At 47.4% G+C, this 25,770-nt stretch overlaps 3 protein-coding genes across 4 annotated transcripts in view; 1 reads left to right on the plus strand and 2 right to left on the minus strand.

Annotated features, from left to right (window-relative positions):
• The window catches only part of BAIAP2L1 (BAR/IMD domain containing adaptor protein 2 like 1), a 95,694-nt gene extending 94,154 nt beyond the window's left edge, over positions 1 to 1,540 (minus strand). Inside the window, exon 1 of one of the 2 annotated variants that reach the window (XM_045460998.1) lies at positions 1,200 to 1,540. In XM_045460998.1, the coding sequence (XP_045316954.1) occupies positions 1,200 to 1,250 (51 nt within the window). In that variant the 5' untranslated portion in view covers positions 1,251 to 1,540. The remainder of the gene's footprint in view (positions 1 to 1,199) is intronic. The other variant, XM_045460996.1, reaches the window with a different exon arrangement.
• Positions 686 to 24,864, plus strand: LOC123589216. Its single transcript, XM_045460999.1, has 5 exons — positions 686 to 1,202; positions 10,931 to 11,170; positions 12,285 to 12,397; positions 22,396 to 22,479; positions 22,648 to 24,864. The coding sequence occupies exons 2-5, from the start codon at positions 10,997 to 10,999 to the stop codon at positions 23,120 to 23,122; spliced, it is 846 nt and encodes a 281-aa protein (XP_045316955.1). The 5' UTR covers positions 686 to 1,202; positions 10,931 to 10,996; the 3' UTR covers positions 23,123 to 24,864.
• On the minus strand, positions 8,718 to 10,476 carry LOC123589217 (40S ribosomal protein S17-like). The gene has a single exon (XM_045461000.1). It carries the CDS (start codon positions 10,045 to 10,047, stop codon positions 9,442 to 9,444), a length of 606 nt encoding a protein of 201 aa, XP_045316956.1. The 5' UTR covers positions 10,048 to 10,476; the 3' UTR covers positions 8,718 to 9,441.
• Positions 24,865 to 25,770: the final 906 nt, after the last annotated feature.

Consider the following 25,770-nt stretch of genomic DNA (forward strand, 5'->3'; position numbering starts at 1 on the left):
TCCAATCCCGCGGGTCTTAGAGTAAGAATGTTTTATTTACACACCGTCAACACCCCACACTGCCAGCCCCACCACCTTCAGATCACTTAAATATTAACAATCTCAATACAAATGTAAAACTTTAACATTCAAGTTTCTGCGATTTCTAAAAATTGCCTTGTGTCAAGGAAACAGTTACTAGTGAGACCAAAAATGCTGTTTCCACTGCGTCTAGCATAACTTTCTAGAAAATATAATTCACGTTACCCATTTGTGTATTCAGAAGAAGGGAATCAATTATTTTGAACTCAAAAGACAGATGACGACTATATTTTCACCCTCTTCTTTATTCCTTTCCTATAAAAGTCAATGAACTCCTCTGATTTCAAGAATTCACTCAGACCTTTCAAACCTAGAGACTAAATTTTAGGGCTAAAAAAAAAAAAAAAAAAAAAGTCTATAAAAGTGACCAAAAGGTGGGCCTTAAAAATGGCTACAAATGAATTTAGAGAACTTGAATTTTGAATTAAAACAGAAGTTGTTTTGTAGTCTATTAATAGCAGATGATTAAGCACGTATCTTATTTCAACTGGAATTCATTTACAAGCACTTAAACGTACTAAACTGGCCACTAATCCCAAATCTGTGTCTGCTTCTGGAAAAAAACGCTTTCATAATAAAGACAAGTTAAGAGCGTGACCGTCAACGCATTCCTTCAGGTAAGGTCCATTTTCTTTAGAACCTCGGGGGCGGCCGGGGGGAGGGGTCCTGGGACCCCGGTCGCCTCCCGGGACAATCGCCCAGCGGAATGCGGCGCCGCGCGAGGCAGGGTCCCCGAGCCCGCGGCGCCCCCCGGACGCACCTGGCGCGGCCCGAGCACAGCGCGCCGCTCGCCCACGTCCTCGCAGGCAGGAAAGTGGCGCTGCTCCCGGGCCCCCGAGAGCCCGGGCGTAGCGGCCCCCCAGGGGCGGGACACTCTCCCCTCACCCCCACGTCTGGCTGTGAAACGTGTGGCTAGCAGGGCGTCACAGCGCCGGGAGGGGGAGGGTGTTCCCGCGTCAAGTCCCCTCCTCGCCCCGACCTTTCCCCGGGCGACGACCGCGAGCCGCCGCGGGGCCTCCCCGCTTCCCCGGCCTCGAGCTCCCAGCCCGTGCCTTCCCGGGCCCCGGGCCTCCCGCCCTCGAACGGCGAGGCCCCGGGACCGTCCTGGACCCGCTTACCCGGTAGGTGTTCTCCGTGAGCCGGTTCACCTCCTCCGGCCCCCGCGACATGGCTGCAGCCGCCCGGCGGGGCGACGCGGGACGACGCGGCGGGGCCTCGTGGCCGCCCGACCCTGGGCGGCGGGAGCGCCGGTGCGACTGAGGGGCCCTCGAAGGTCGGCCGCTGCCACAGCCGTCGGTCCCGCAGTGCCGGCGCGCTCCTCCGCCGCCAAAATGTCAAAAGTTGTAGCGCCGCCGCCGCCGCCCGTGAAGAACTGAGGAGACGCGGCCTGACGCGGCGGGGCGAGGCGAGGCGAGCGGGCCGGGTGGCCCCACCTGAGGCGGGAGGGGTGGGCGGGGCCGGAGTGGGCGGGGCGGCTCCACCTGAGGCGGACGAGTGGAGGGACGGGGAGGAGGCGGGCCGAGCCGGGGGGGGCGGGGCAGCGTGGCCTGGGTGGGCGGGGCGGAGGCGAGCTGGGCCGAGAGGGCGGGGCGGCCCCACCTGAGGCGCCGGAGGCGGGGCGGCCACCCTTTGCCTCGTTGCTGCCCGCGGAGAGCTCCTGACTTGCGGCCGCCCGGATCCCGCGAGGCATCAGTACCTCGCGATGCTGTTCTACTTGGACAGAGCCCGCAGGGGGGACGGTGAGGCCCCAAGACCCACGCTTTCCGCGGGCGCCCCTCCGTGCTGTCTCTTGGGGGCTGCGGGAAGGGGGACCCACGTCCCCCACTTGTATTGATTTCGCTGCTTGACCCCCTTCCTGCGCACCCCTCTCGCTGACCCTAAAGACCTGAGGGATCCCAAGGCAGGGGCTCTCATAGATGGAGGAAGGAGGCTGCCACCTGCAGTTTTGGAAGCTCCTGTTGGATTAGAAACTTAATGAATGCCAAGCTATGGTCGCAGAAACGGCAGTACATTTTTAAACTTTACATCAAGAACGACCTTTAATGTTACATAGCCGTGCTATTCAGGAGATCGTTACAGGACTTAGAGAGCCACGGTGAGCTGAGGTGTTGTGGAGGTAACTCTTCCTTTCAACACTTATAGTGAGCAGGTGTGTGGCTCCTGATGCTCCCTGTCCTCTTCTCCACCCCAGCTCCAGCCCAGACCCTGAGGATCCAGAACAGTCTTCTTCCGACAGGAGCCACGGCTTAATATGTGAGACATCCTCCCAACAAGGAGGTCTTATTCTGGTTTTCAAAAGCTTCCATTTGGGTGCAATTGCATCTTTTATGAGCTGTTAGGATATGAGGCTTCTAAACCGCTCTTGTGATAAAGTTCAATTGGAAATGTACACAAAGAAGGCATTGTGTGTCCCAGATGAGAACACCAAGAGAATGAAATGTGGCTGGACTTAGAACAGAGACAACCACTTGGACTCTGGGACAATGTTACCGGGTTTTACAAGTTATAAAACATCATGCTTGGGAACCAAAAGATTATGTGTTCTCAGGTGTTGGGGGAAATAACACATCAGCCCTAGGTTTCAGGCAGTGGAAGTGACTGCCTCCTTCCTTAAGAGATCTCTAGCATTTGGTTCATAAGATTTGCCAATTGGGTTTCATTTGCCATATTGAGGTGAACTCATGACCTTATAATTACCATCGTTATGTATTAGGCTCCTCACGTATGTCTGCTGGTTTTCATTTAAACTTGAAAATCCCTGACTTAACTTTGCAGGTCTCCTTTTGTCTTAGAACTAACCTCTGTGCTTTCTGATGAATGGGGTCATTTCACTCTCTGCTGCAGGGCAGTCAGTCAACCGAGGAGCTGGAAAAGAGAGCAGAGGCTTAACCTTTAACACCCCACAGCTCAGCAGTGTAGCTCAGAGTCAGAAAAGACAGAGATTAACAAACCACCTTAAAACTGGCAAGCATCTCAGATGGCCTGATTTGATTGCCAAGGTTGATATTTGATCAAAGGACCAGGTTCATGACTGTATGCAAATCTACAAACAGATATTCTGTTATATTTAACTCTCCTTTATGGAAATAATTTCCTGGTTGGGACCATCCTGCTCCTTTAGAAGTCTTCTTGGTCTGTACAGACATTAAGAATAGTGCCATTCAGCTCTCAGCTTAGTAGTTGGCATATAGATGCCTGGTAGTTGTTTGTTGAACAAGAGTATGAGTATTGATTATCTGCTCCATGCCAGGCGCTCTGGTGGGAGGGGTGGGTGCAGGAACGCAAAATGGAACTGCCCTTGACCGAAGCCCTTAATGCATACGCAAGAAGTAGAATTCAAGGAGGACCCTAATGGAAGGTGTAGTCGAGGTACAGTCAAAGGTGCTGTCGGTGTGAAAAGGTGGGAGACCTCTCAAAAGGCCAGTTGTATTAGGCTCTTCAAGTGCGTTTGTTGGTTTCATGCAAACTTGAAACTGAACTTGAAGTTGTACTAAGACTTCCTGATGCTCTGGGCAAGGAAAGTGAAACCCATAGAAAGGAAGGACTCAGGAGAAGGTGAGGAGAAGCCACTTGGCCCAACAGTTTTCCATCTGCTGAGAAAGCCCTGCAGCGGCCCTCCCCCAACCCAGAACACGAGTGGCCTGAAGAAGGGTGGGCCCTGCACAGGTCCCGAGGGGCAGGCACCCAAGGTTTCCTCTTTTAACTTTTGCTTGAGTTTAAACAAGTAAAAATCCTGTTTATGTTAACAAAGTTTGTAAGAGGCAATCGCAGATGCCAACATCACTAAGACTTTGAAAGCCACACTCCTAACAGGCTCTTGTTTTGAGGTTTTACCTTCTTCGGAACTTACTGACAAGGGGCTCTCAGCCTTGCCGGATGCTCCAGGATGCACATGAGAATTCCACTCTGCCTTGCGACACAAGAGGTCTCTGTCGATATGATAGTAGTTTGGGGAAAATTCCCATATGAAATGCCAAGAGGGAGGATGGGGCTTTAAGTATTCCCATTCTGAAAAGGCAATGTGAGTTGGAGACTCGTTGGCTGTTCCGTAACTTTCTCCCTGTCCAAGGTGCGTTGCCTTCTCCAGGGCACCAAGTTCACTTCTGCTATGGAGTTTCTCACAAGCTGTTCCTTCAGCCCAGAATGTGCTTCCCCCACTCACACAGCATTTTCCCATAATTTGGATTTTAGCCTAGATGCAGCCTCAGAGGGGCCTTCCTTAACCCCTCCACCTGCAGACGTTATTTTAGACCCTCTCTATCATGGCATGTTCTTTTCTTTAAAAAAATTTTTTTTTAAATGTTTGTTTATTTTTGACAGAGAGAGAGAGAGACAGAGCATGAGCAGGGGAGGGGCAGAGAGAGAGGGAGACACAGAATCTGAAGCAGGCTCCAGGCTCCGAGCTGTCAGCACAGAGCCCAATGTGGGGCTTGAACTCACAAACCACGAGATCGTGACCTGAGCCCAAGTCGGATGCTCAACCGACTGAGCCACCCAGGCACCCCTTGGCATGTTCTTTTCTAATAGTGCTTATCGCTTGCTATGGTAGGTTGGAGAATGACTCCCCAAGGCTGTCCAAGTCCAAGCTTTGGAAACTGTGAATGTTAACTCACATGCTTTTTTCTATTTTTTTTTTTAATTTTTTTTGTCAACGTTTATTTATTTTTGGGACAGAGAGAGACAGAGCATGAATGGGGGAGGGGCAGTGAGAGAGGGAGACACAGAATCGGAAACAGGCTCCAGGCTCTGAGCCATCAGCCCAGAGCCTGACGCGGGGCTCGAACTCACAGACCGCGAGATCGTGACCTGGCTGAAGTCGGACGCTTAACCGACTGCGCCACCCAGGCGCCCCTGTTAACTCACATGCAAAGAGACTCTGCAAATGAGATAAAAGATTTTGAGAGGAGGGGATTATCTGGGATTATCTGGATGGACTGGATGTAGTCACAAAGGTCCATATAAGAGGGACATGGGAGAAGTCAGGGGAGGAGGAGAGGTGATACAGAGGCAGAGCCTGTCATGATGCATTTTGAAGACCAAGGAAGGGGCCACAAGCCAAGGAATAACAAGGAGGTCACTAGGAGCTGGCAAGGCAAGTATACAGACCCTCCCATCGGAGCCTCCAGAAGGAACTACCTCTGCAGACACCTTGATCTCAGCCCTGTGAAACTCATCTCACACTTCTGCCCCAGAACTGTAAAAGAATAAATGCATGTTGTTTTGAGCCACTAAATGTGTAGTAATTTGTTGGAAACTAATACACTAGCTAAACTTCTCCTTGTTCATTTCTCTATTGATTGTCTCTTTCCACTCCATTCTCCCATTAGAATGCAAATATCACGAGGGCAGGGCTGACTCCTGTCTGGTTCTCTGCAGGTGGCTCAGTGCCTGGCACACAGTAGGTGCTCAAGAATTGTTCTAAGAAAATACATTTATGAGGTAGTCAAGAGGCTCTTTATTTCACAAAAAGCAACTATGTCAGGGGTTTGCTTTTCCAGCTTTCAAAAAACGATAAAATAGACTGCAAAACAGATGACGGGTCTGAAGTCCTTGGTGAGAATATACAGATATTAGATTCAATTCACCAAATACCAAAAGGTAACAAAGCATTGGCATAAACAAATTTTGAGAAAAATTCCTGAACTTTTTACAATGTGCAGTGCATGGCAGACACCCAGTCACTGTTGTATGGACAATCTGAGAATGTTAGCACTCAAGAAAAGTCAAATACTCATTCTATTTATGAAAACACTAGGGACACCTGGGTGGCTCCGTTGGTTAAGCCTCCGGCTTTGGTTCAGGTCATAATTTCTCAGTTTGTGTGTTTGAGCCCTGTGTTGGGCTCTGTGCTGACAGCTCAGAGCCTGGTGCCTGCTTCGGATTCTGTGTCTCCTTCTCTCTCTGCCCCTCCCCTGCTCACACTCTGTCTCTCAAAAATAAATAAACGTTAAAAAAACACACTAAATAATGGCTCTAAAGTATCGTGGCTTATTAACCTTTCATGTAAGTCCTTCCAAGAATAAGAGTTAAATGCAAAATACATGAATATATTTTAAATGCTATATGACCATGAAGCTTTCAATGATTCCATAAAATACATGTGAAAGCCAATTTTGTCACTTCAATGGCATTTGAACCACTTCTGCTTTTCAACTTTGCTCAATTTTTTCAACTTTGTTCAAATTTAAGAAAGCTCAAATCTTAATCCATCTTCTCTACTGTTCCTGAATTACTAACAAGTACTGTGAAAATGTTGTTTTGTAGTATTGACATGCTATTCAGAACCGACATTTTAATAGTTTATTGCTTGTATCTTATGCCAATGAACACTTAATTTTGTAATGAAATCAGAGCTGGAGTTTCGAAAGGGCTCTCTCTACTGACTGATAGTTTACCTGGGTATAGAAATCAGACTTCTCTTTGATATTTTGCACATCTTTATCTTACTGTGTTGCATTCTGGATAATTTTTCCAGAATCATCCTCTGCATCACTCATTCTTTCTTTGGCTGTGTCAAATTCCTGTGTAATTAATCTGCCCATTGAGTTTTAAATTTCAATATTTTTTTATTTCTATAATTCTACTTGGTTCTCTTTCACCTATCACTTTCTGCTAAAAAAAAAAAACAGCTTTATTGGGCTATAATTCACATACCATACAATGTATCTATTTAAAATGTACAATTTAATGGTCTTTAGGTTATTCGTGAAGTTGGGCATTCAATTTTAGAACATTTTCATCACCCCAAAAGCAATCCTGTAATGATTAGCTGTTAGTCTTCATCTTCCTTCAACCCTGTCTCCTAGTCCTATACAACCACTAGATCCACTTTCTGTCTCTGTAGATTTGTCTACTCTGAACATTTCATACAAATGGGATCATAGAATGTGTGGTCTTTTGTGATTGGTTTCTTGCATTTAGTATAGTGCTTTCAAGGTTCATCCATGTTGTAGTATGTATCAGGACTGAGTTCCTTTTAGTTGCTGGATAATATTCCAATATTTCATCATATACCACTTTTGCTTATCCATTCATCCATCAGTGGACATCTGGATTATTTCTCCTTTTTGGTTTTTGTGACGAATACTGCTGTGAACATTTGTATGTAAGTTTCTATGTTTCTTAGGTACACATCTGAGAGTGCGTTTGCAGGGTCCTTCCATGCTGAACAGTTTTGAGAACTGCCAAATGGTTTTTCAAAGTGGCTGCATCATTTTACATTTCCACCAGCAATGTATGAGGGTTCCAATTTCCCCACATCTTTGTCAACATTTGTTGTCCATTTTTTTTAGGCTCTCCTCCTGGGTGTAAATTGGTATCTTGTGGTTTTGATTTGCATTCTCTAATGGCTAATGATGTTCAGTATCTATTCATGCACTTATTGCATATCATCTTTGGAGACTGTCTATTCAGATCTTTGACCCATTTTTAAATTGTGTTATTTTATCTTCTGATTATTGAGTTGCCAGTGTTCTTCATGTATTCTGGATGCGAGTCTCTTACATATCTCTTATCAGATGTACGACTTACAAATATTTTCTCCCATTCTGTAGGTTGTCCTTTCATCTCCGTGATGGTGTCCTCTGAAGCACACACATACAAATTTTTTAACGTTTATTTATTTTGAGAGAGAGAGAGGCGCATGTGTGCACATGAGCGGGGTGGCAGGGGCAGAGAGAGAGGAAAGAAAGAATCCTGCGCTTACAGTGCAGAACCCAGCATGGGGCTCAATTCCACAAACTGTGAGACCATGTCCTGAACTAAATCTGGACCATGTCCAGATGCTTAACCAACTGAGCCACCCAGGCACCCCTGAAAAATTTAATTTTAAATCCAATTTATCTAAATTTTTTTCTGTTGTTGCTTGTGATTTTGGTGTCATATAAGAAACCATTGCCAAACCCAAGGTCATCCTATGTGTTCATCTAAGAGTTCTATAGTTTTACATTTAGATCTACATTTCAAGTTAACTTTTGGATATAGTGTAAGAAAGGGGCTCAACCTCATCCTTTAGCTTGTGGATATCCAGTTGTCCCAGCATCATTTGTTCAAAAGATCATTCTTTACCTCATTGAGTTGTCTTGGTGCCCTTGTCAAAAATTAATTGGCCATAAATGTAAGGGTTTATCTCTGGACTTTCCATTCTATTCAGTTGATCTATATGCCTAATCTACCACAACAATGCTATACTGTCTTGATTCCTGTAGCTCTGCATTAAGTCTTGAAATTGGAAACTGCGAGTCCTCCAACTTTGTCTTCTTCAGATTGTTTTTGGCTACTCTGAGTGCCTTGTATTTCATATCAATTTTAGTATTTGCCTGTTAATTTATGCAGGAAAAGGATCTGGGATTTTGATATGGTCTTATTGGATCTGTAGATCAATTTGGGAAGTATTACTACCTTAACAATGTTAAGTCTTCTGATCCATGAATATAGAATGTCCGCCCATTTATCTAGGTCTTTTATTTCTTCAAACAGTGATTTGTGGTTTACAAAGTACAAGTTTTACACTTCTTTTGTTAAATTTATTCCTAAGTATTTTTGATGCTAATGTAAATTGAACGGTTTTCTTATTTTCATTTTCAGATTGCTCGTTGAGAATGTACAGAAATATAATTGATTTTTATGTATTTATCTGATAATCTTGTTATCAGATTGAGGAAATTCCCTTCTATTCCTAGTTTGTCAAGTGTATTATAATGAAAGTGTTAATTTTTTTCCCAATGCTTTTTCTGTGTCTTGTGAGATGATCATGGGTTTTTTGGTCCTTTGTTCTGTCGATTTGGTGTATTACAATGATTGAACTTTTGTATTTTGTATCACCCTTGCATTCCTGGGATACATTCCCCTTAGTCATGGTGTATAATCCTTTTTATTATTTCTGGATTCAGTTTGCTAGTATTTTATTGATGATTCTTACATGTGTATCATAAGGGACATTGATGTGTTGTTTTCTTGTGATGTCTTTGACTGATTTTGATATTAGGGCAATACTGATCCTATAGAAGGAATTGGGAAATGTTCCCTCATCTGCTGTTCTTTGGAAGGGTTTATGAAGAATTGGTATTTATTTTTCCTTGAATGTTTGGTAGCATTCACCAGGGAAGCCACCTAGATCTGAACTTTGCTTTGTGGGCAGTTCTAAAACCATGAATCTAATCTCTTTTTATAGGGTCTTTCTGTTTCTTTTTCAGATGTTATTTCCTTATGGTTTCTATTCCTTCTTCTCTGTAATCACTTGCAATATCATTTTATAGTTTCTCCCAGATAGTTCTGTGTCATATCTGTTTGTTTTACTTTGTCTGGTTTGGTTATTTATTGTTTCGTTTAGCCATGGTTGTGTTTGCTGTGCATGCTCTGTCATGGCGAATCACAACTTTCTTTATCCGTTTTGGGAATTTGTTGTTGTTGTTTTCGTCCAAGGTTTATTGACGATATCGCAGCACAGCAGAAGGAGTCACATGGTGTCCTGGAGTTCATGCCAACTGTAGGCTGTGTGACCTGCAGGCTGGACAGACTGCCAAAGTCCAAGAGCTTCAACATTTCCTCAGTGTCAGGATCTACTTCATTGATCTCCTGATCCAGGACTGAGACCTCAGGAACATAATGATCTCTCCTTTCTCTCTCTTCCTTCTGCAACTTAATGGAGATCCCACTTACCGGGCCTCTCTGAATCTGCTTCATCTGTTGAGTGACATCAACTGCTATCTCACTGTAGAGGTTCTTGCTGGCAATAGCGGTGGTCTCCTTGCACACGCACTTATTGGTGTGGGAGTCGTTGCCTAGGCATGTGTAGTACTTCTCAGTGATGACCCGGGCCACCTTCTTCACGGTGTTGGTGCGAATGTGGCCCACGTTGGTGGATCTGGTAATTATTATGAGGTCATCTTGCGTGGTGATCCACTTTGTCTGGAAAAACCCCATGTGGCCTGGGTTATAAAGTGTTCCTCCAGGAAAGCTTTGCATTTGTTCCTGCCAGGCCCTCCAAGAAGATTACCAAGGGAGGGTATAAAATTCAGACTCTGCCCCTGCCCCATGTCATAGGTTTGGTGGGTTAATTTCTCTTAGGATAGTATTTTCTTCTACTAAACCCTCCAATGAAGCCAAATTCCTCTGTCCTCTCCCTGGGCCGGAAAGTACCTTCTAGCACCTCTCTTACTGGCATGCAGTCTTCTGAGGATCCCATCTGTGTGAATGGGTCTTACTGTCTACTCGCCATCTTGTACAGGTCCCAAGTCCCTATACAGGTGGAACTTCTATAATATTGGAAACATCTGACCATTTGGGCCAGTTTTCAGCTCTAACACTCCCCTCCACACCCATAAGGGCTGCTATATCATCTGTCCTGGGCGCTTGGTTTTCTTCCCTTTGTGTTTTTGGCATCTGTTGTTGCCTTCTCCCCGCACCCCCCGCCCCCCCAAAAACTCGGCTGCGTGTTAAAATATTTTTGTTACATTTTATATGTCATTTCAAGTATTTGTAACTGGAGGAATTCTGGGTTGTACAGTCTGCCAGAAGCCTGAAAGGGCCTTTGTAGTCTCCCTTTGAGGCTGCTTCTGGGGTGATAAGCACTGGGCTAGGAGGCCAAGGATCACATTCCCTTTATCAGCATGTAGGACCGGGCAAGGCATTTTCCACTTCTTGGTCTGTTTTTTCACGTCCCGATTAGGGTGGTTGGTCCTCAAATTACTCTCAGTTCTAAAATTCTCTGATTTTTTTTTTCTTTTTTTTAAAGTCCTGTCCACAACACTTATTCTGAAGTCTTATTCTCCAGGTGCAGATTGGCCTCTGTGAGGAGAGGCTATTTGCCCGAAGCCAAGATAACCCGAACGTTCTTTACTTTTCCCAGGGCAGAAAGGAAGAGACACTCGTCTGTTGTCCCAAAAACCCCTCAGTGCCTTGGCTTCGCGGGGAAATGGTTGCCTTTGTGCAAGTGGATCGGCCTGGCCTCTCTTCATTTGCCTTGTCTTTTATTTTTCCAAGGAAAAAATATCAGCAGAGAAAGTTCCAGACTTTCTCTTCCCATGCAGCCTTGTTTTCTGTATTTAGCAAATGCCAAACATCGACCATGTCTGCAAATTTCCTCTCGGTAAGACTTAAATTCTTGCACAGCGTGCCCAACATTTTATCTCGATAGACAAGCGCAGTAAGGTCTGGAACAATTTTACCTTTAGTTGGGGCTTTTTCTTGGAGGAAAGACTTGGGAAAAGATACTCTGAAGTGCTTTGATAGGGATCTATTGAGCCAGATAGACAATTCTCATGTCCTTTCCCCTGTTGCTGCGGCCATAGTAATGAAGCGGAAGGCAAACAGGATTGTCAAGCAATTCCCCAAAATGAACAGCAGGGGGTGCTGAGGGGGTGGAACAGAAGGGAATATCTTTCCAGCTAGGACAGTTTGTCTTTGGACGCTTTCTTTCAGGGAGAGCAAAGGCTTGTCTTGGATGAACTTTTTGTGTGCATCTCCATCTGATTACACACCCATGTTTGTGTCCACGTGCTTTCCAGCTGCCACCTCACCACACGGGCCCCTTCAACCCCGGGCCCTGGGCATTTCTAATGAATTTGTTTCCAGAACAGCTCAGACCATCTGTAACCTTTCTCTTGGTCTATCAGTGTCCCACCACTCTGACTCTGAGTTTTCATGGATCCAAGAGAGCAATAAATGATGAAGGAATGCAACCATTTCGCTAAAAGGGGAAGTATTAGCCCCGAGGATCTTGAAATTCAGCATAAAATGAAAATTTCCATTAGGCAAATGCGTGCAATTATAAATAATTAAGCAAAAACCTTGACTAGTCATTACGTGTTTCTTTAAAAATGTCCCTAACATTGACATTGACCAAGAAGCAAAAGAAGGCTTAAGAATCAATGGGAACTTTGCTGAGTCCAAAAGGCAGATTTTGCCACTTAAGCCAGTTTGTAATGTCCCATTAGTATCCGATCGCTATAAAACTTTAAGCATGCGTTTGGCTATGATGTCAGGCAGTACTCTGGGCCCAGAAGTAGCAGTCACAAATCCATGGTGGAAAGAGCTTCACTATTTTAATGCTCTCAAAGGATGCACTCACCCAATTAAAATCATACATCCCATGCATTATCTGTTGTATTTAGAGATATTTAAAGGCTGCAGTTACTGTAGCCTTGGTAAAACAACAAGCAGGCGTATGACATCAGATACTCCATCCCCTTTTTCTGTTATAGGGTGTAGAGAACAAGAAGCTTGAATTTCGGGTCTCTCTTGCAATGGGGAGTGACAAAATAGACAACGTTCTGGCCAAAGAGACAAAGGAAATGAACAAAGGTCTACTGAGAAGGTAAAAGGCAAAATATTTGGGGCTTGGGCAATTGTTTGCTTGACCCCTTAATAACTTCCTAGAAGGCAGATGTGATGTCCACGCAAGCCATCTTGTGAGCTCCAAGCAACAAATGAGACTGGGTGTCAACAAATTGAGCTTGGTGTGTGGAAACAGAGAGAATGGGTCCCTGACAGCATGTGAGCCCTGAGTTTTCTGTTCTTTACAGCTGAAAGCATCCCTAAGGGACATATTGTAATTAAAATCTGGGAAAATTAGGGGTACGTGAGTGGCTCGGTCGGTTAAGCATCCAACTTGGGCTCGGGTCATGATCTCGCGGTTCATGAGTTTGAGCCCCGTGTCGGACTCTGTGCTGGCAGCGTGGAGCCTGGAGCCGGCTTCAGATTCTGCGTCTCCCTCTCTCTCTCTGCCCCTCCCCTGCCCCTGCTGACACTCTGTCTTTCCTTCTCTCTCAAAAATAAATAAATGCTAAAAACAATTTTAAAAAATAAAATAAAAGTTGGGAAAATTTGTGATTGCGTTGAAGTCAACATATGCAAACATAACGAATCTTCACACGAAAAGTCCAAAAGATGAGAAAGCACTTCTTGAAACTTTTGATACATTTAAATGTCTTCATTTGGAGGATGACCATATTTTAGAAATAAAGCCGAAAGATCTGGGGACTGCCAAATAAGAATATGATTATGGAGACCAAAGCAGGAAATATTAAAATTGGGACTCTCCTGGAAAATCCTAGAAAATTGTCTCTGAATTCACATCCTTAAGCCACTTTTTAAAAGTACTTTGACTTTAATCAAAGAACGTGATTTTACGCCCACTTTCCAAGAAATACATTTCTGAATCATTTTTCAAAGTTGGCAAATAAAAGCCTTCTAGAGATAAATCATCCACTTTGCTTTTAAGGCAGTCATTGCTCCCACAAAGCAACGACAATGACAATATCCCCGGAGGCCACAAAAAGAAAAGTATTCGCATGTTATTATTAGCTAAAAAGGTGATCTAGCTCTTGGCCTATAATTGAGTTCATAACTCTTGGAAGATTCCCTCTGTATCGGTGGCTTTCTTCCAAACACAGGAGATGGGATTTTGGCGCAAAGTATCATTCAAAGATCCTTGGGTTGTAAAACATTTGGTTCTTTGATATTAAGCAGACAAGATATCTGGGGGTCTGCATTTCCTCCCGTTCTGCTTGATCTGGCTGTTGGGCTATTGAGTAGACTCTTGAAGGCAGACGCCATGCTCCTTCCCCCGGGTAGAAATGGCAGCTGGGAAAGAGGAGCAGAATTCATGCCTTGTAGCGTAAGGCTGTAGTAAGCCTGACCTCAGGGTAGGCCTGGGCTCCTGGGGCCTGTCCCCCTTGCGACTTGGAGGCCAGGGTCTCCCGCCGCTATTGGAATGTGATAGGGGGGTGACAACAGTGTGCCCAACATGGCGGGAAGGTTAGTTTCTAGTCTCAGTGATAACGGCTCCTGTGTGGCTTGGAGCAAGTCACGTCACGTTCCTGGACCTGTATGTCCTAATCAATAGGAATGGGGGCAGACAGTATTCCAGGGGACCCTGAGGGCGGTGAGGGCCATGCTTTCCCTTACGGCGCTTCTCCAGAGATGCAGCGACCTCGCCAGGCTCCCCACCGAATACACAGGAGGGAGAATCAGTTGCGTAGACCAGGAAGTCGCCGGTGCTAGGGCTGCTGGCCAGGAGGAGGCCCGGCTGGAGCTGCCTTAGTGGAGGCAGAGGGAAGGACAGGCGTCTCTATTCTGAGGCTGCGGCTTGCCCACCCGGCCCCCTTCACAGCTGCCTTTGATCTCCAGATCATTCCCTTTCGCTGTCAACAGAATGCGGCTCACCCTGGGATGGGCCGGCCTACTCTTTCACCCCCCACCTCAGGCTCCAGAGCCTGGTTGCAAAGTCACATGGAATTTCCACACCCCTCGAGGGCTGTACAACTACCTCGCGGGCGTATTTCAAGTTTTATTATTACTATTACTTTTTGAAGAGTGAACACTTTCTGATTTGTCACCTGTTTCGCTGGCCCACCCAGCCAACCAAATCACTGATCTTTAGCAGTAGCGATGGTAGAGAAGGCGACCAGATAACCAGGCTGAGCCAGAGCCTGGGGTCCAGCGGCATACCATAACCAACAGTTGCCTGACCCTCGGGCACCTGGGTGGTTCGGTTCATTAAGAGTCTGACCTGGGGCCCCCCGTGGCTCCCAAGCCACCATTTGGAGAAAACGACTTTGGAAGAAGTGGGGCAGGCTGCTGGCATTTGGGCCCACACTCAAATCTCAGGTCTCAGTGACCTGATTCTTTCCAACCCGGTTTGGCCCAGCTTTCCATGCCGTGCCCCTCTCCCCTCTCTGCCTTTTGAAAGCATTGTTCCTGGCCTGACTTTGCAGTGAGATACTGGGAGCTTTACACACGTGGCATCGACAGAAGCTGCCACAGGGAACTGAGATGCCCCTTCGCTGACATTCCTTGTGTCAGACGCTCTGATTCATCTGCAGGGTTTCATCCAGCTTAGTCCTCCAGTGACTGGGTCCCTCCTGGAGCCAGATTCTTGCCTGGTTGGGTGGGTCAAGGTATGACTCACCTTAACCAGCAGCTCACCCTTGAGTCACATGGATCAGGACACCCGGACGGATGTGACATCATCAGTAAACACAGACAGATAAGGAGGCGGCTCTGTTTGCCTTGGAGAGAAATGCCACCACCCTGGCTGGGCCTCTGCGGAGTGGGTGAAGGACACCAAGTCCATGAGTGTTAACTCTGTGCAATGACTTATCTGTGGAGACACCGAGAATCTCGGGGCGGGGAAAGTCCTCAGGGGTCATCCTGTCACTTTGCTACAGTAAAGTGTTACTCTGTTGTTATTTCAAAGTCTAACCGGATAATCTTCTCATATTCTGCTCTCCAGTCCATGCATGGTCTCAGCTAAAAGATGGTGGGCCCCTTGAAGGCAGGATCAGCCCCTAGTTCTGTGCCTCCCTCCATCACTCAAGAGAGATCTTTTGTCTCTCTCTCTTTTTTTTTTTTTTTTATAGAGAGGGGGAGCAGAGGAGAGGAAGAGGCAGAGAGAGAGGGAGACAGAGGATCTTAAGCAGGCTCCACGTGGAGCCCAATATGGTGGGGCTCGATGATGTGTGGCTCGATCCCACAACCCTGGGATCATGACCTGAGCTGAATTCAAGAGTCGGACGCTTAACCAACTGAGCCTCCCAGGCACCCCATGAAGAAAGAATTTGAATCAGTCTCCTTCCCCATCTAAATGAAGAGTCCCCTCTGGGGCTGAAATTTGCCATTTTCTCCAGGGCCATACAATTTTTTTTTAATTAAAAAAATTTTTTTTTAATGTTTATTTATTTTGAGGGAGAGAGAGAGAGTACAAGCAAGGGAAGGGCAGGGAGAGAAGGAGACACAGAATCTGAAGCAGGCTCCAGGCTCTGAGCTGTCAGCACAGAGTCTGACGTGGGGCTCGAACGCACAAACTGTGAGATCATGATCTGAGTCGAAGTCAGACTCTTAACCAACTGAGCCACCCAGGTGCCCAAGGGTCATGCATTTGTTGGTTATAGTATGCTGCCGGACCCAGGCTCTGGCTCAGCCTGGTCACCTGGCTGGTGCAGCAGGCAGGGGCCCTTTGACCCTCCGGGGCTCTCCTAAGACCAGGCTGATGAGGCACAGGATCCGTAACATGCCCTGGGAGCACTACCGAAGCCTGAGATGGATAGAAAGATAGGGAAAACCGATCCTGTCTGTATTTGAGCATTTGCTATTTTGTTCCTCATAGATCCTTTTTGCACTAGATTTTCTAAAACATTGCAGGAAGATAACTTGATTACTGAATCGTTTGGCATTCCCTTAAGTTTTGTGCTGAGTCAATTTCCTCCCTCACTTCTCTTGCCCAGTCCTGTCCCTGTGAACCAGAGAGATACGGATGGACAGAAAGATTGTCCCAGGAAGCCTACCCCTATAGTTCCCCTCTGCTCTGCAGGGAAGGCAAAAGGCCTGTCTTGCTCTACGGTTTGCACAGACTTGGAGCCCCTTAAACCTTCCCAGCCAGCTGCTGCCTGGGACCCAGGAGGGCCAGAGGTGTGCCAGCTGTCTGGACTGCCCGCTGTGCCCACTAGATGGCGCGCTGGCTGTGCAGGTGAGCGAGGCACACCCTTCCTTGGCCAGCTCAGCTCTCCTAAGTGAGTGCTTGCCAGTGTAGAGAGCACCTGCCAGGTTGATCCCCACTGCAAGCCCAATGTATAGGTGAGGATCCTGAGGAAGCGAGGTGAAGTGACTCACCTGCTAGCCTTTAGTCCCTAATTAATACCAGCTGTGGGTTCTGGCCTTCAACCTGACCTGCCCAAACTTCCCTTCTTCCTGAATCAGTTGTTCTTGATCTGTTTTAGAGGTATCTTTTGACAACCTGGTGCAAGCTATAGGGACCCTCCTTGGAAAAAGTTTGAAAGTAATTTCATAGTCTTCTAGAACAGCACAGAAATAGATTAAGAACCTCTTTTCTAGGGGCGCCAGGGTGGCCCCGTCAGTTAAGCGCTTGACTCGATTTCGGTTCAGGTCATGATCTCACGGTTCGGGAGTTTGAGCCCCGCTTCGGGCTCCGCACCGACAGCACGGAGCCTGCTTGGGGTTCTCTCTCCCCCTCTGTCTGCCCCTCTTCCCCACGTGCTCTTTCTCTCAAAATAAACAAAGACACTTTAAAAAGAGGCAACTGGGTACCGCAGGTGAGTATTATTGGTGGCTCCTGTGTGGCGGTGACAGCAGAGGTGGTGAGAAGATGGTCAGATTCTGGATGTACTTTGAAGGCGGAACCATGAGATTTCCTGACGGATCAGATGAGGGATGGGAGGGATTCAAGGCTTTTGGCATCCTCAAATAGGAGGATGGAATTGCCATCAATGAAGGGTGGGAGGTTGTAGATGCAGCCAGTTTTGGGGGGAAGAGTTGGAGTTTTGGTCATGTTAAATTCAAAATGTCCATTAGGGGCTCCTGGGTGACTCAGATGGTTAAGAATACGACTCTCGATTTCAGCTCAGGTCATGATCTCACAGTCATGAGACCAAGCCCCGTGTCAGTCTCTGTGCTATGTGTGGAGCCTGCTTGGGATTCATTCTCTCTCTCTCTCTCTCTCTCTCTCTCTCTCTCTCTCTCTCCCCCACCCCTTCTCTGCCTCTCTTAAAAGAAACAAACATTAACAAAAATGATAAAATGTCCATTAGACTCCAAGCGAAGATGTATGGGAGGCACTGAATATATAAGCCAGGAGCTAGGAAAGTATAAATTTGAGAAGAATTGATGTATCAACAGTTTAATGTCTCAAAACACTTTGGTTGGTTATAAAGAGAGACTTAATTTTTTTAAAAAATGTTTATTTATCTTTGAGAGACAGACAGAGGCAGAAAGAGAGGGAGACACAGAATCTGAAGCAGGCTCCAGGCTCTGTGCTGTCAGCACAGAGCCTGACGCGGGGCTTGAACCCATGAACCGTGAGATCATGACCTGAGCCGAAGTCGGACACTTAACCGACTGAGCCACACAGATGTCCCAAAGAGAGACTTTTTTTTTTTTTAATTTTTTTTTCAACGTTTATTTTTATTTTTGGGACAGAGAGAGACAGAGCATGAACGGGGGAGGGGCAGAGAGAGAGGGAGACACAGAATCGGAAACAGGCTCCAGGCTCTGAGCCATCAGCCCAGAGCCCGACGCGGGGCTCGAACTCCCGGACTGAGAGATCGTGACCTGGCTGAAGTCGGATGCTTAACCGACTGCGCCACCCAGGCGCCCCCCAAAGTGAGACTTTTAAGTGTAGCGTTATATACACACAGGGCTGATTCTAAGGACTTTAGATGAGAATTATGGAAAACGATGTGGCTAGCTTACCTTTGATGGTGTCAGAGGAGTTTTGTTCTCTTTGCTCTAGGAACGTCAAGGGCGTGATCCATTATATCATGCAATGCTCCCTCCATCCTAATCAGTTTCATCTTGAGTGCCCAGCTGGCTCAGACAGAGGAAGGTGTGACTCTTGATCTCGGGGTTGTGAGTTTGAGCCCCATGCTAGGTGTCGAGATTCCTGTTTTTAAGGGATAAATAAAATAAAGAAAACTTAAAAAAAGTTCTCATCAAAATAAAAGAATTGTACTGTGTGGCGATGGATGTTACTGATGAATCTCATCTTTTGCTAAATCCTGGGAAAAGCTCTGCTTTCCCTGAGGAAATGAACATGCTTCCTTTTCCCCAAAAATGAAAATGATGAAAAGGTTGTGCAGCGTCTTTTTTCTCTTTAGCTGCCAGGGAGCTCAGAGTCAAATTAGAAACTCAACTATAGTCCATTAACCACTTGGGTCTGGAGGACCTGCATATTTGTGTTTTTACTTTCCCCCACATTGACTTCCTACTTTTAATTTTTTTTTAAACATTTATTCATTTTTGAGAGACGGAGAGAGACAGAGCATGAGTGGGGGAGGGACAGAGAGAGAGGGAAACAGAATCCGAAGCAGGCTCCAGGCTCTGAGCTGTCAGCACAGAGCTGATGCGGGGCTTGAACCCACAGACTATGAGATCATGCCTTGAGCTAAAGTCGGGCGCCCAACTGACTGAGCCACCCAGGCACCCCTTGACTTCCTACTTTTAATGTCCAGTCTTAGTTTAAAAATTTTTATTTTATCATATGTGTTCTTTCTAGGGTTGTCTCACATCTATATGGAATGAGGGGGAGTGTAAAATAAGGAAATAAACACAATTGAATAAGGTTACTTTTTAATAACAATACAACTCATTTAGAAGTAAAAGATATTGAAAATTTGTCTCTAAGGTAATTTTCTATATGCAGAATTGTATATTTCAGCTGGCTTTCATTATAACATTGAAAATGTGTTCCTTAAGGAAAAAGAATGCTCGTCCCAGAATGTTATAAAAATCACTTTAAAATTACAGCAAATAGATAAATTCACATATTTTAAAGAAAATAAGCAAGTTATTATAAGATATTAAGACCAATATGCAAAATAAGTCACAAAATACAAATGCAAAAAAACCCTGGAGTTGTTTTTGTGTTTCTTTTCAATAATTTAAAGGTTGCAGGAAAAGGATGTGAGTTTTCCTCACAGGACACACTGTTCCTTGAGACTCCATAGCCCCTGTTTTCTGGAATCTGCCGAAGCAGAGATTCTCAAACCTCAGTCAGCTTCATATGCCTTCACATACCTACAAACATCTGACTTTTTAGTCTGTCTGTATTGCTTCTTCAAATCAATTCCTTTTCTAAATTTAAATTTATTCAAAGAGGAAACAGTTTAATATGTCAAAGGCGTAGTAAATTCACGGGTTCCCTACTTTCTTTAGGCACGTTAAAATCAATTCATAAATGTGAAAATTAAAAATTGTATGGTGTGGGGGCACCTGGGTGGCTCGGTTAAGCGTCCGACTTCAGCTCAGGTCATGACGTCGCAGTTCATGGGTTCGAGCCCTGCGTCGGGCTCTGTGCTGACAGCTCAGAGCCTGGAGCCTGCTTTGGATTCTGTGTCTCCCTCTCTCTCTGCCCATTGCCTGCTTGTGCTCTGTCTCTCTCTCAAAAATAAACATTAAAAAAATTAAAAAAAAATTATATGGCATGTTGCCCTAAAAGCACCTCCTAAAAGTGTGTGGTGGTTCTGTCCTGGAGGGTAGCTTCGTCCAGGCTGCCCTCAGACTTTGGAAGTAGTAGTGGGTCTTAAAAATGACCAGATAAACTCAGCTGGAGGGAAGAGGGGCCCTGGCATCAGCTGAGGCACTCATAAAAATGATTCAACCAGGAGAGAGGAGGACTTCTCCCCATTAAAGAGAAAATGATGTGAAATGGGGGCACTTTTGCTGAAACGCACAAAAATAAGTCCTTAGAGTGACTGCTGAATACAGACCTTGGGGAAGATCTTAAGAAAGCCAGCTCGGTTAAGCATCTGACTTCGGTTCAGGTCATGATCTCATGGTTTGTGAGTTCAAGCACCGCATCAGCCTCTCTGGTCTCAGGACAGAGCCCACTCTGGATCCTCTGTCTCCCCCTCTCCCACTCACGTGCAAGGCCTCTCAAAAAATAAACATTAAAAAAAAGAAACAAAGCCAGCTTGGGATGAGGACACCCCCTGTAATGCGGCCACCATCAGTATTTCATGCCCCGCCCCCAGCTCTTAGTTGTCATGACACTCACCCATTTTGGCCAGCTGTAGAAATGACACCCTTGGTTTCCAATAATATATCTTACACCTGGCTTTCAGAACAGTGGTTCTTAAGTGTGGTCCCTGGGCCAGCAGCATCATTGTTACCTGGGAACTTGTTAGAAATCAGATTCTTGGGCCCCACCCCAGTCCGATGGAATCTACCCAGCCCTCCAAGGATTCTGACGGATGCTGAAGTTTGAGAACCAGTAGTGGCCCCTGTTTGCACAGTAAACAGAGGGCTATCAGCAAGGAGACCTGAATTCTAGTCTGCATCTATAGCCAATTAACTGTGACCTAACACCCCCCCCCCCAAAAAAAAAGAAATCAGTTTGAGCCTCAGTTTTCTCATTTGTAATGCAGGGAAGATGTTCCTAGCCCTGCTGGCCCATTAGAATCACCTGGGCCACTTTGGAAATTTCGGTGCTACTGTGCCAAGGAGTCTGTACCTTATAATTCTATTTATAGTAGGTTCTAGAACAGGCAAACACTAATCTGTGATGAGAGCAATCAGAACATGCCTGGGATAGAGGAGTGGTAGGTTCACGGGGAAGAGGCAGGAGGGACCTTTCTGGGGTGATGCTACTGTTCTGTCCTGATGGGAATATGGGTTACAGAGGTGTATGTGTTTGTCAAAGTCTGTTGAATGGTACCCTTGAGGTTGTGATTTTATGGATATTTTGCCTCAAAGCGTGTGTGGCGGGGGAACAGACTGGAAACAAATATTGGTGTCTAGTTAATAACATTTGTGCTGAAGTATTTACGGGTGAAATGTACTGACCTCACAACCCATTGTGAAATGCATCAAAAAATAAGACGGCTTGTTGGATGGACAGAGGAACGGAGGGTCAGTAAAATTCTTCTGATCTTCCATTAAGTTTGAAAATACATATTTGTAAGAAAATGTTGGAGGGAAATTCTGATGCTGGTGCCCCACACTCACGTCTATTCAATCAAGAGCTTCCCTAAATGAAAACTCCTACCATCGGAGGGCGATACATTTTCTTTCTCAAGGGTAACAGGTTTTTTAAATTTTTTAAAATGTTTTATTTATTTTCGAGAGAGAGAGAGAGAGAGACAGAAAGAGAGTGTGCAAGCTGGGGAGGGGCACAGAGAGAGGGAGACACAGAATCCGAAGCAGGCTCCAGGCTCCAAGCTGTCAGCACAGAGCCCGACGCAGGGCTCGAACTCACGAACCCTGAGATCATGACCTGAGCCGAAGTCAGACGCCCAGCTGACTGAGGCACCCAGGCGCCCCTCAAGGGTAACAGGTTTTAAGCCACTCGTGTACAGATAATACACCGTGCAGAAGAGACACATTCGGAGATTGGGGGATTCTTGGGTTTTATTCCGGACAGTGAATTTATTGGGCTGGAATCTTCCCACAGGTAACAAATGGGAAAGGAATGGGTTGTGCACCTGGGCCTCGTTGTTAGCACTGCCCCACTCCCTCAGCTGCAGGCACTTGGGGACCCGTTGCCTCGGGGTCTCCAGCTGCAAGTTTGGGGACGCTCTCTGTAGAACTTCTTGCCTCAGCCACCAGGGGGAGCTGTCACCCTAGCAGTTGCCTGAAGCTCCGGCAATATTCAAACCCAGGGCTTGGCGTGATTATGTGTGCGGGGTGTGGGTGGAGGGTCCTAGAGGGCTAGTCCCATCATGCTTTGCTTCCCCTGTTAATTCGGCCACCTGCAAGGGACCAAGCCCCGCTGCGCCGCAGACCCTCCTTCCAGACCTGTGCCTTCTCTAATCTGACTCAAGGCATGTTCTCATGTCTGTCCCTCTCACCTTTCCCGGCTAGACTGATGTCGCCATGTGCAGCCAGCAGACTCCCCGAGCCTCGGGCCTCCACCTCTTCTGGGAAGGTTCTCCTCGCTCTTACCAGGTTCACTGCTTCCCCGGCTGCCCTCCACGGGAGGGGGCGGAGGGGTGGGAGGTGGGGTAGGCTTTCTTCTCTGACGCTCCACAACCCCCCAAATCTAAGGTTGGGGTCAGCCTCCTCCGTGCTTGCCAAGGTCGCTTCTAAGACGTGTCTCTTCCCTTCTTGTTCTAGACCCAGCCGTATCACCTGCCGCCCCTCCCGGTGGCTGCCGTCCGCTGGCCGTGTGGTCACCGAAGACCTCCGCTCCTGCAGTTTCCTCCCTGCTCCACCTGCTCTCTTCCCGACGGCCCTACAGATGGCCACACTCCTCCGTGGCTTCTCTCTGCCTCCGCTTGCTCACCTCCAGCGATCTCCGCCAACACGCTGCGATCAGGGACCCTGCCCCCTTGTGGGAGGAAGGCTTCGAGCAACCTCACCGTCCCGGCACCTGCCCAGGCAGCTCCTCCGGCCGTCCAGGGCTCGCGTCACAGTCTCCCTGAAACACTGCCGTCCTCATTCTTGCTCCTGTGTGATCACCGCCCTCGCCCTCGGCTGTCTTCTGCTCTTGCACCTGCACCTGCCCCCCCCCCCTCCCCAACCCAGCATCCCCCAGGGGGCTGGGGGAGGGGGAGGAAGCACTCGATCGGTGAGACTCCTTCCATTGTAAATTCATGCTCACGGACCTGGACCTAGGGGTGCTCCCGGCAGCCCTGCTCTCTCCCACTCTACTCCCACTCTCTGCACAGACGACTTCATACCTCCTCTCCTCTTCTCCCCGAGCCGCCCTCGCTCCCGCCCTCCCTCCCTTCTGCTCTGTGGAGCCACATCTGACTTCATCGAGAAATTCCAAGCCAGCAGAGTGAGCTCCCTACCTGCCCCCGCCTGCACCTCTCTGCATTCCTGCTGTCGAGGTGGAAGAATCGTGCCTTCTCCCTTCTGGCTGTGAAGCTAGCTGCCCCCCCTCCCCAGCCCGGGTTCCCATCCCTTCTAGCTTGTCACTCTTACAGGCACCCCCATTTTCTCAACAACAGGAGGCTTCCACTGGAGGGTGAGCTGGCTCATTAGTTAGGGACCCAATGTCACTCAGCTTTCCCTAAAGAGAAATGTTTCTAATTGTCACCTGGCTAAGGATGGTGTGGGACTTGGCGGGGGAAAGGTCTACTCTTGGTACACAGTCTCTCAGGTGATCCCTGGTCTACCATCGGTCCGTGTACATCCTCTTCGAGGCGGCTTCCTGGAATTACTGAGTTCTGACACAGAACAGCATCTCGAAACCCTCCCAGCCATGTCCTCACCCAACCATCAGCCTGGGTCGATCATTCCCACCACTGGCAGGTGAAAAAGGGACACCTCTGCGTCCGTGGAGGATGTACCTGAGATGGCACACCCAGGGCGCCTGGCACACAGAAGATGCTCGCTGTGCCAGGATAGTCCGCGCCGGTCCCTAAGAGAGTGTGTCCCAGGATGCTCCTTGCACCGGCATTTACGCACGAGGAGGGAGATGCCCCAGATGCAACGTGGTCAGAAACACACCTCAGGATGTTGTGCAGCACTCAGGGGTGATGGGTTGGACGTACACACAGCAGTATCTCCAAGCCTCGTGTCGCCTAAAAACAGGAAGGACCAGAAGGTCCATCACCATGGGCAACAACACAGGTGTTTCTGCACGCCCTTGAATAAAAGTGCATATGTGGAACCCACCAGGAGGTTGTCCGTGGAAGGGGTGAGGTGGGGCTCACAGACAGACAGATAGAAGTGGGGTCTTGCGTGGGGCTGTGCTGATGGGGGTCGGGAGCCTGGACTGAGACATGTGATGATGCCCTCAGTCGTGAGCCGGTTCACCTGCCCCTGCCCTTCCGGTCTAACTCAGCAAGGTGACCTCCCTGCACCTTCCGCTCTGGCATGCCCCTGCATAGACCCACTGCAGGTGCAACCTACAGGCCGGGCTTTCCTGGGTCTCACGGCGTCTAGGAAACAAGGTTCTGTGGGTAAAATCAGAGAGGCCACTCTGTACTGGGACCATACCTGAGAAAGAAAAAGTGAGAAAGAAAAAGCCTCCAGCATGCTGGGGACTATGTGGGAACAGAGTGTGGGTATGGGACCATACCCTTGAGTCCCCTGGGGTCTAGCTGGTCCTGTCTTGGGGAGCCACGTAGGCTTGTGTGGAACAGCGAGGGTGAGGACACCTTAAGGAGAAGGGTATTGGCCCACCTGCCTGTGACATGGGGCCACGAAGGCTGGTTTCCTGGAGTCCCAGAGGTAGTGAGTTGGAACTTTCCGGGGACCGGGGATGTCCTTATTCCTCTCGTTGGCAGTTTTGTGGTCTCAGGCCAACGGGCTTCCCAGGAATGGTATGGCTGGTTCCAAGCTACCAGCGTGGTGTCGCTGAGCAAGGAGCTGGGATTAGACACTCACAGGCGGCTCTTGGAAGTCCTGTGGGGCCACCCTCCACTGTCCGTGACCTGCTGGAGATGGCAGGAGGGCACAGAGCCCCTGTGGGGGAGCGAGGGGAAGGCTCCACCTGTCAGGAGTTGAGGACCTCTCCGTTTCGGGGCGGAGTGACTCTCATTTAAGCTAGGCCTGAGGAAAATGTTAATGAGAAGGCTGTCATCCTGGGGCCTCATGAGGAAAATTGAGGTTTTTTTGTACTTTCATGCAGCGATCCACCAGGACGGGACATTCTCATTAGAATGCAGGTGATTCAGGACAGACTCGGGTTTGCAGGTGAGAACTCTTGCGTCCAGAACCATGGGCCACGTGTCAGACCTTTCCACGGAGTAAATCAGAAACCTGGGACAGCGTTGTCATTTTTACACCAACGAAGCTCAAGTGGTTCCTTCTGTAGAAACTTCCAGTTAAAAAAGAGGGCAAACATCTGATCTCCAAGTAGGAATTCCCTGTTTCTTGCAGCTGAATTAATTGCTTCTCACCTTGTAATGTTTACAGAATAGTGATGGCACGTTGAGGGGAAAGGGGAACAAAATCTCTTGAAAAGGAGGAATTTTCAGGCACAAAAAGGAAACTATATTAGTCAGGTTCTCCAGAGAAACAGAGCCTATAGGTGATATCTGTATCCATATCCCTATCCCTATCTATATATCTGTATATCTATATCTATATCTATATCTATATCTATATCTATATCTATATCTATATCTATATCTGTATCTATAATCTCACCTGTGATCCAGTCAGGTTGATACATAACGTTAACCATCACAGAAACCATGTCTGCTAAGTGAGACAAGATGTGATTTGGCCTTCAAAGGAGCAGACACGGATGATAAGTGACTGCCATATGCTGAGGCTGGATAA

The sequence above is a fragment of the Leopardus geoffroyi genome, chromosome E3, assembly GCF_018350155.1.
Source record: "Leopardus geoffroyi isolate Oge1 chromosome E3, O.geoffroyi_Oge1_pat1.0, whole genome shotgun sequence".
Lineage (NCBI taxonomy): Eukaryota > Metazoa > Chordata > Mammalia > Carnivora > Felidae > Leopardus > Leopardus geoffroyi.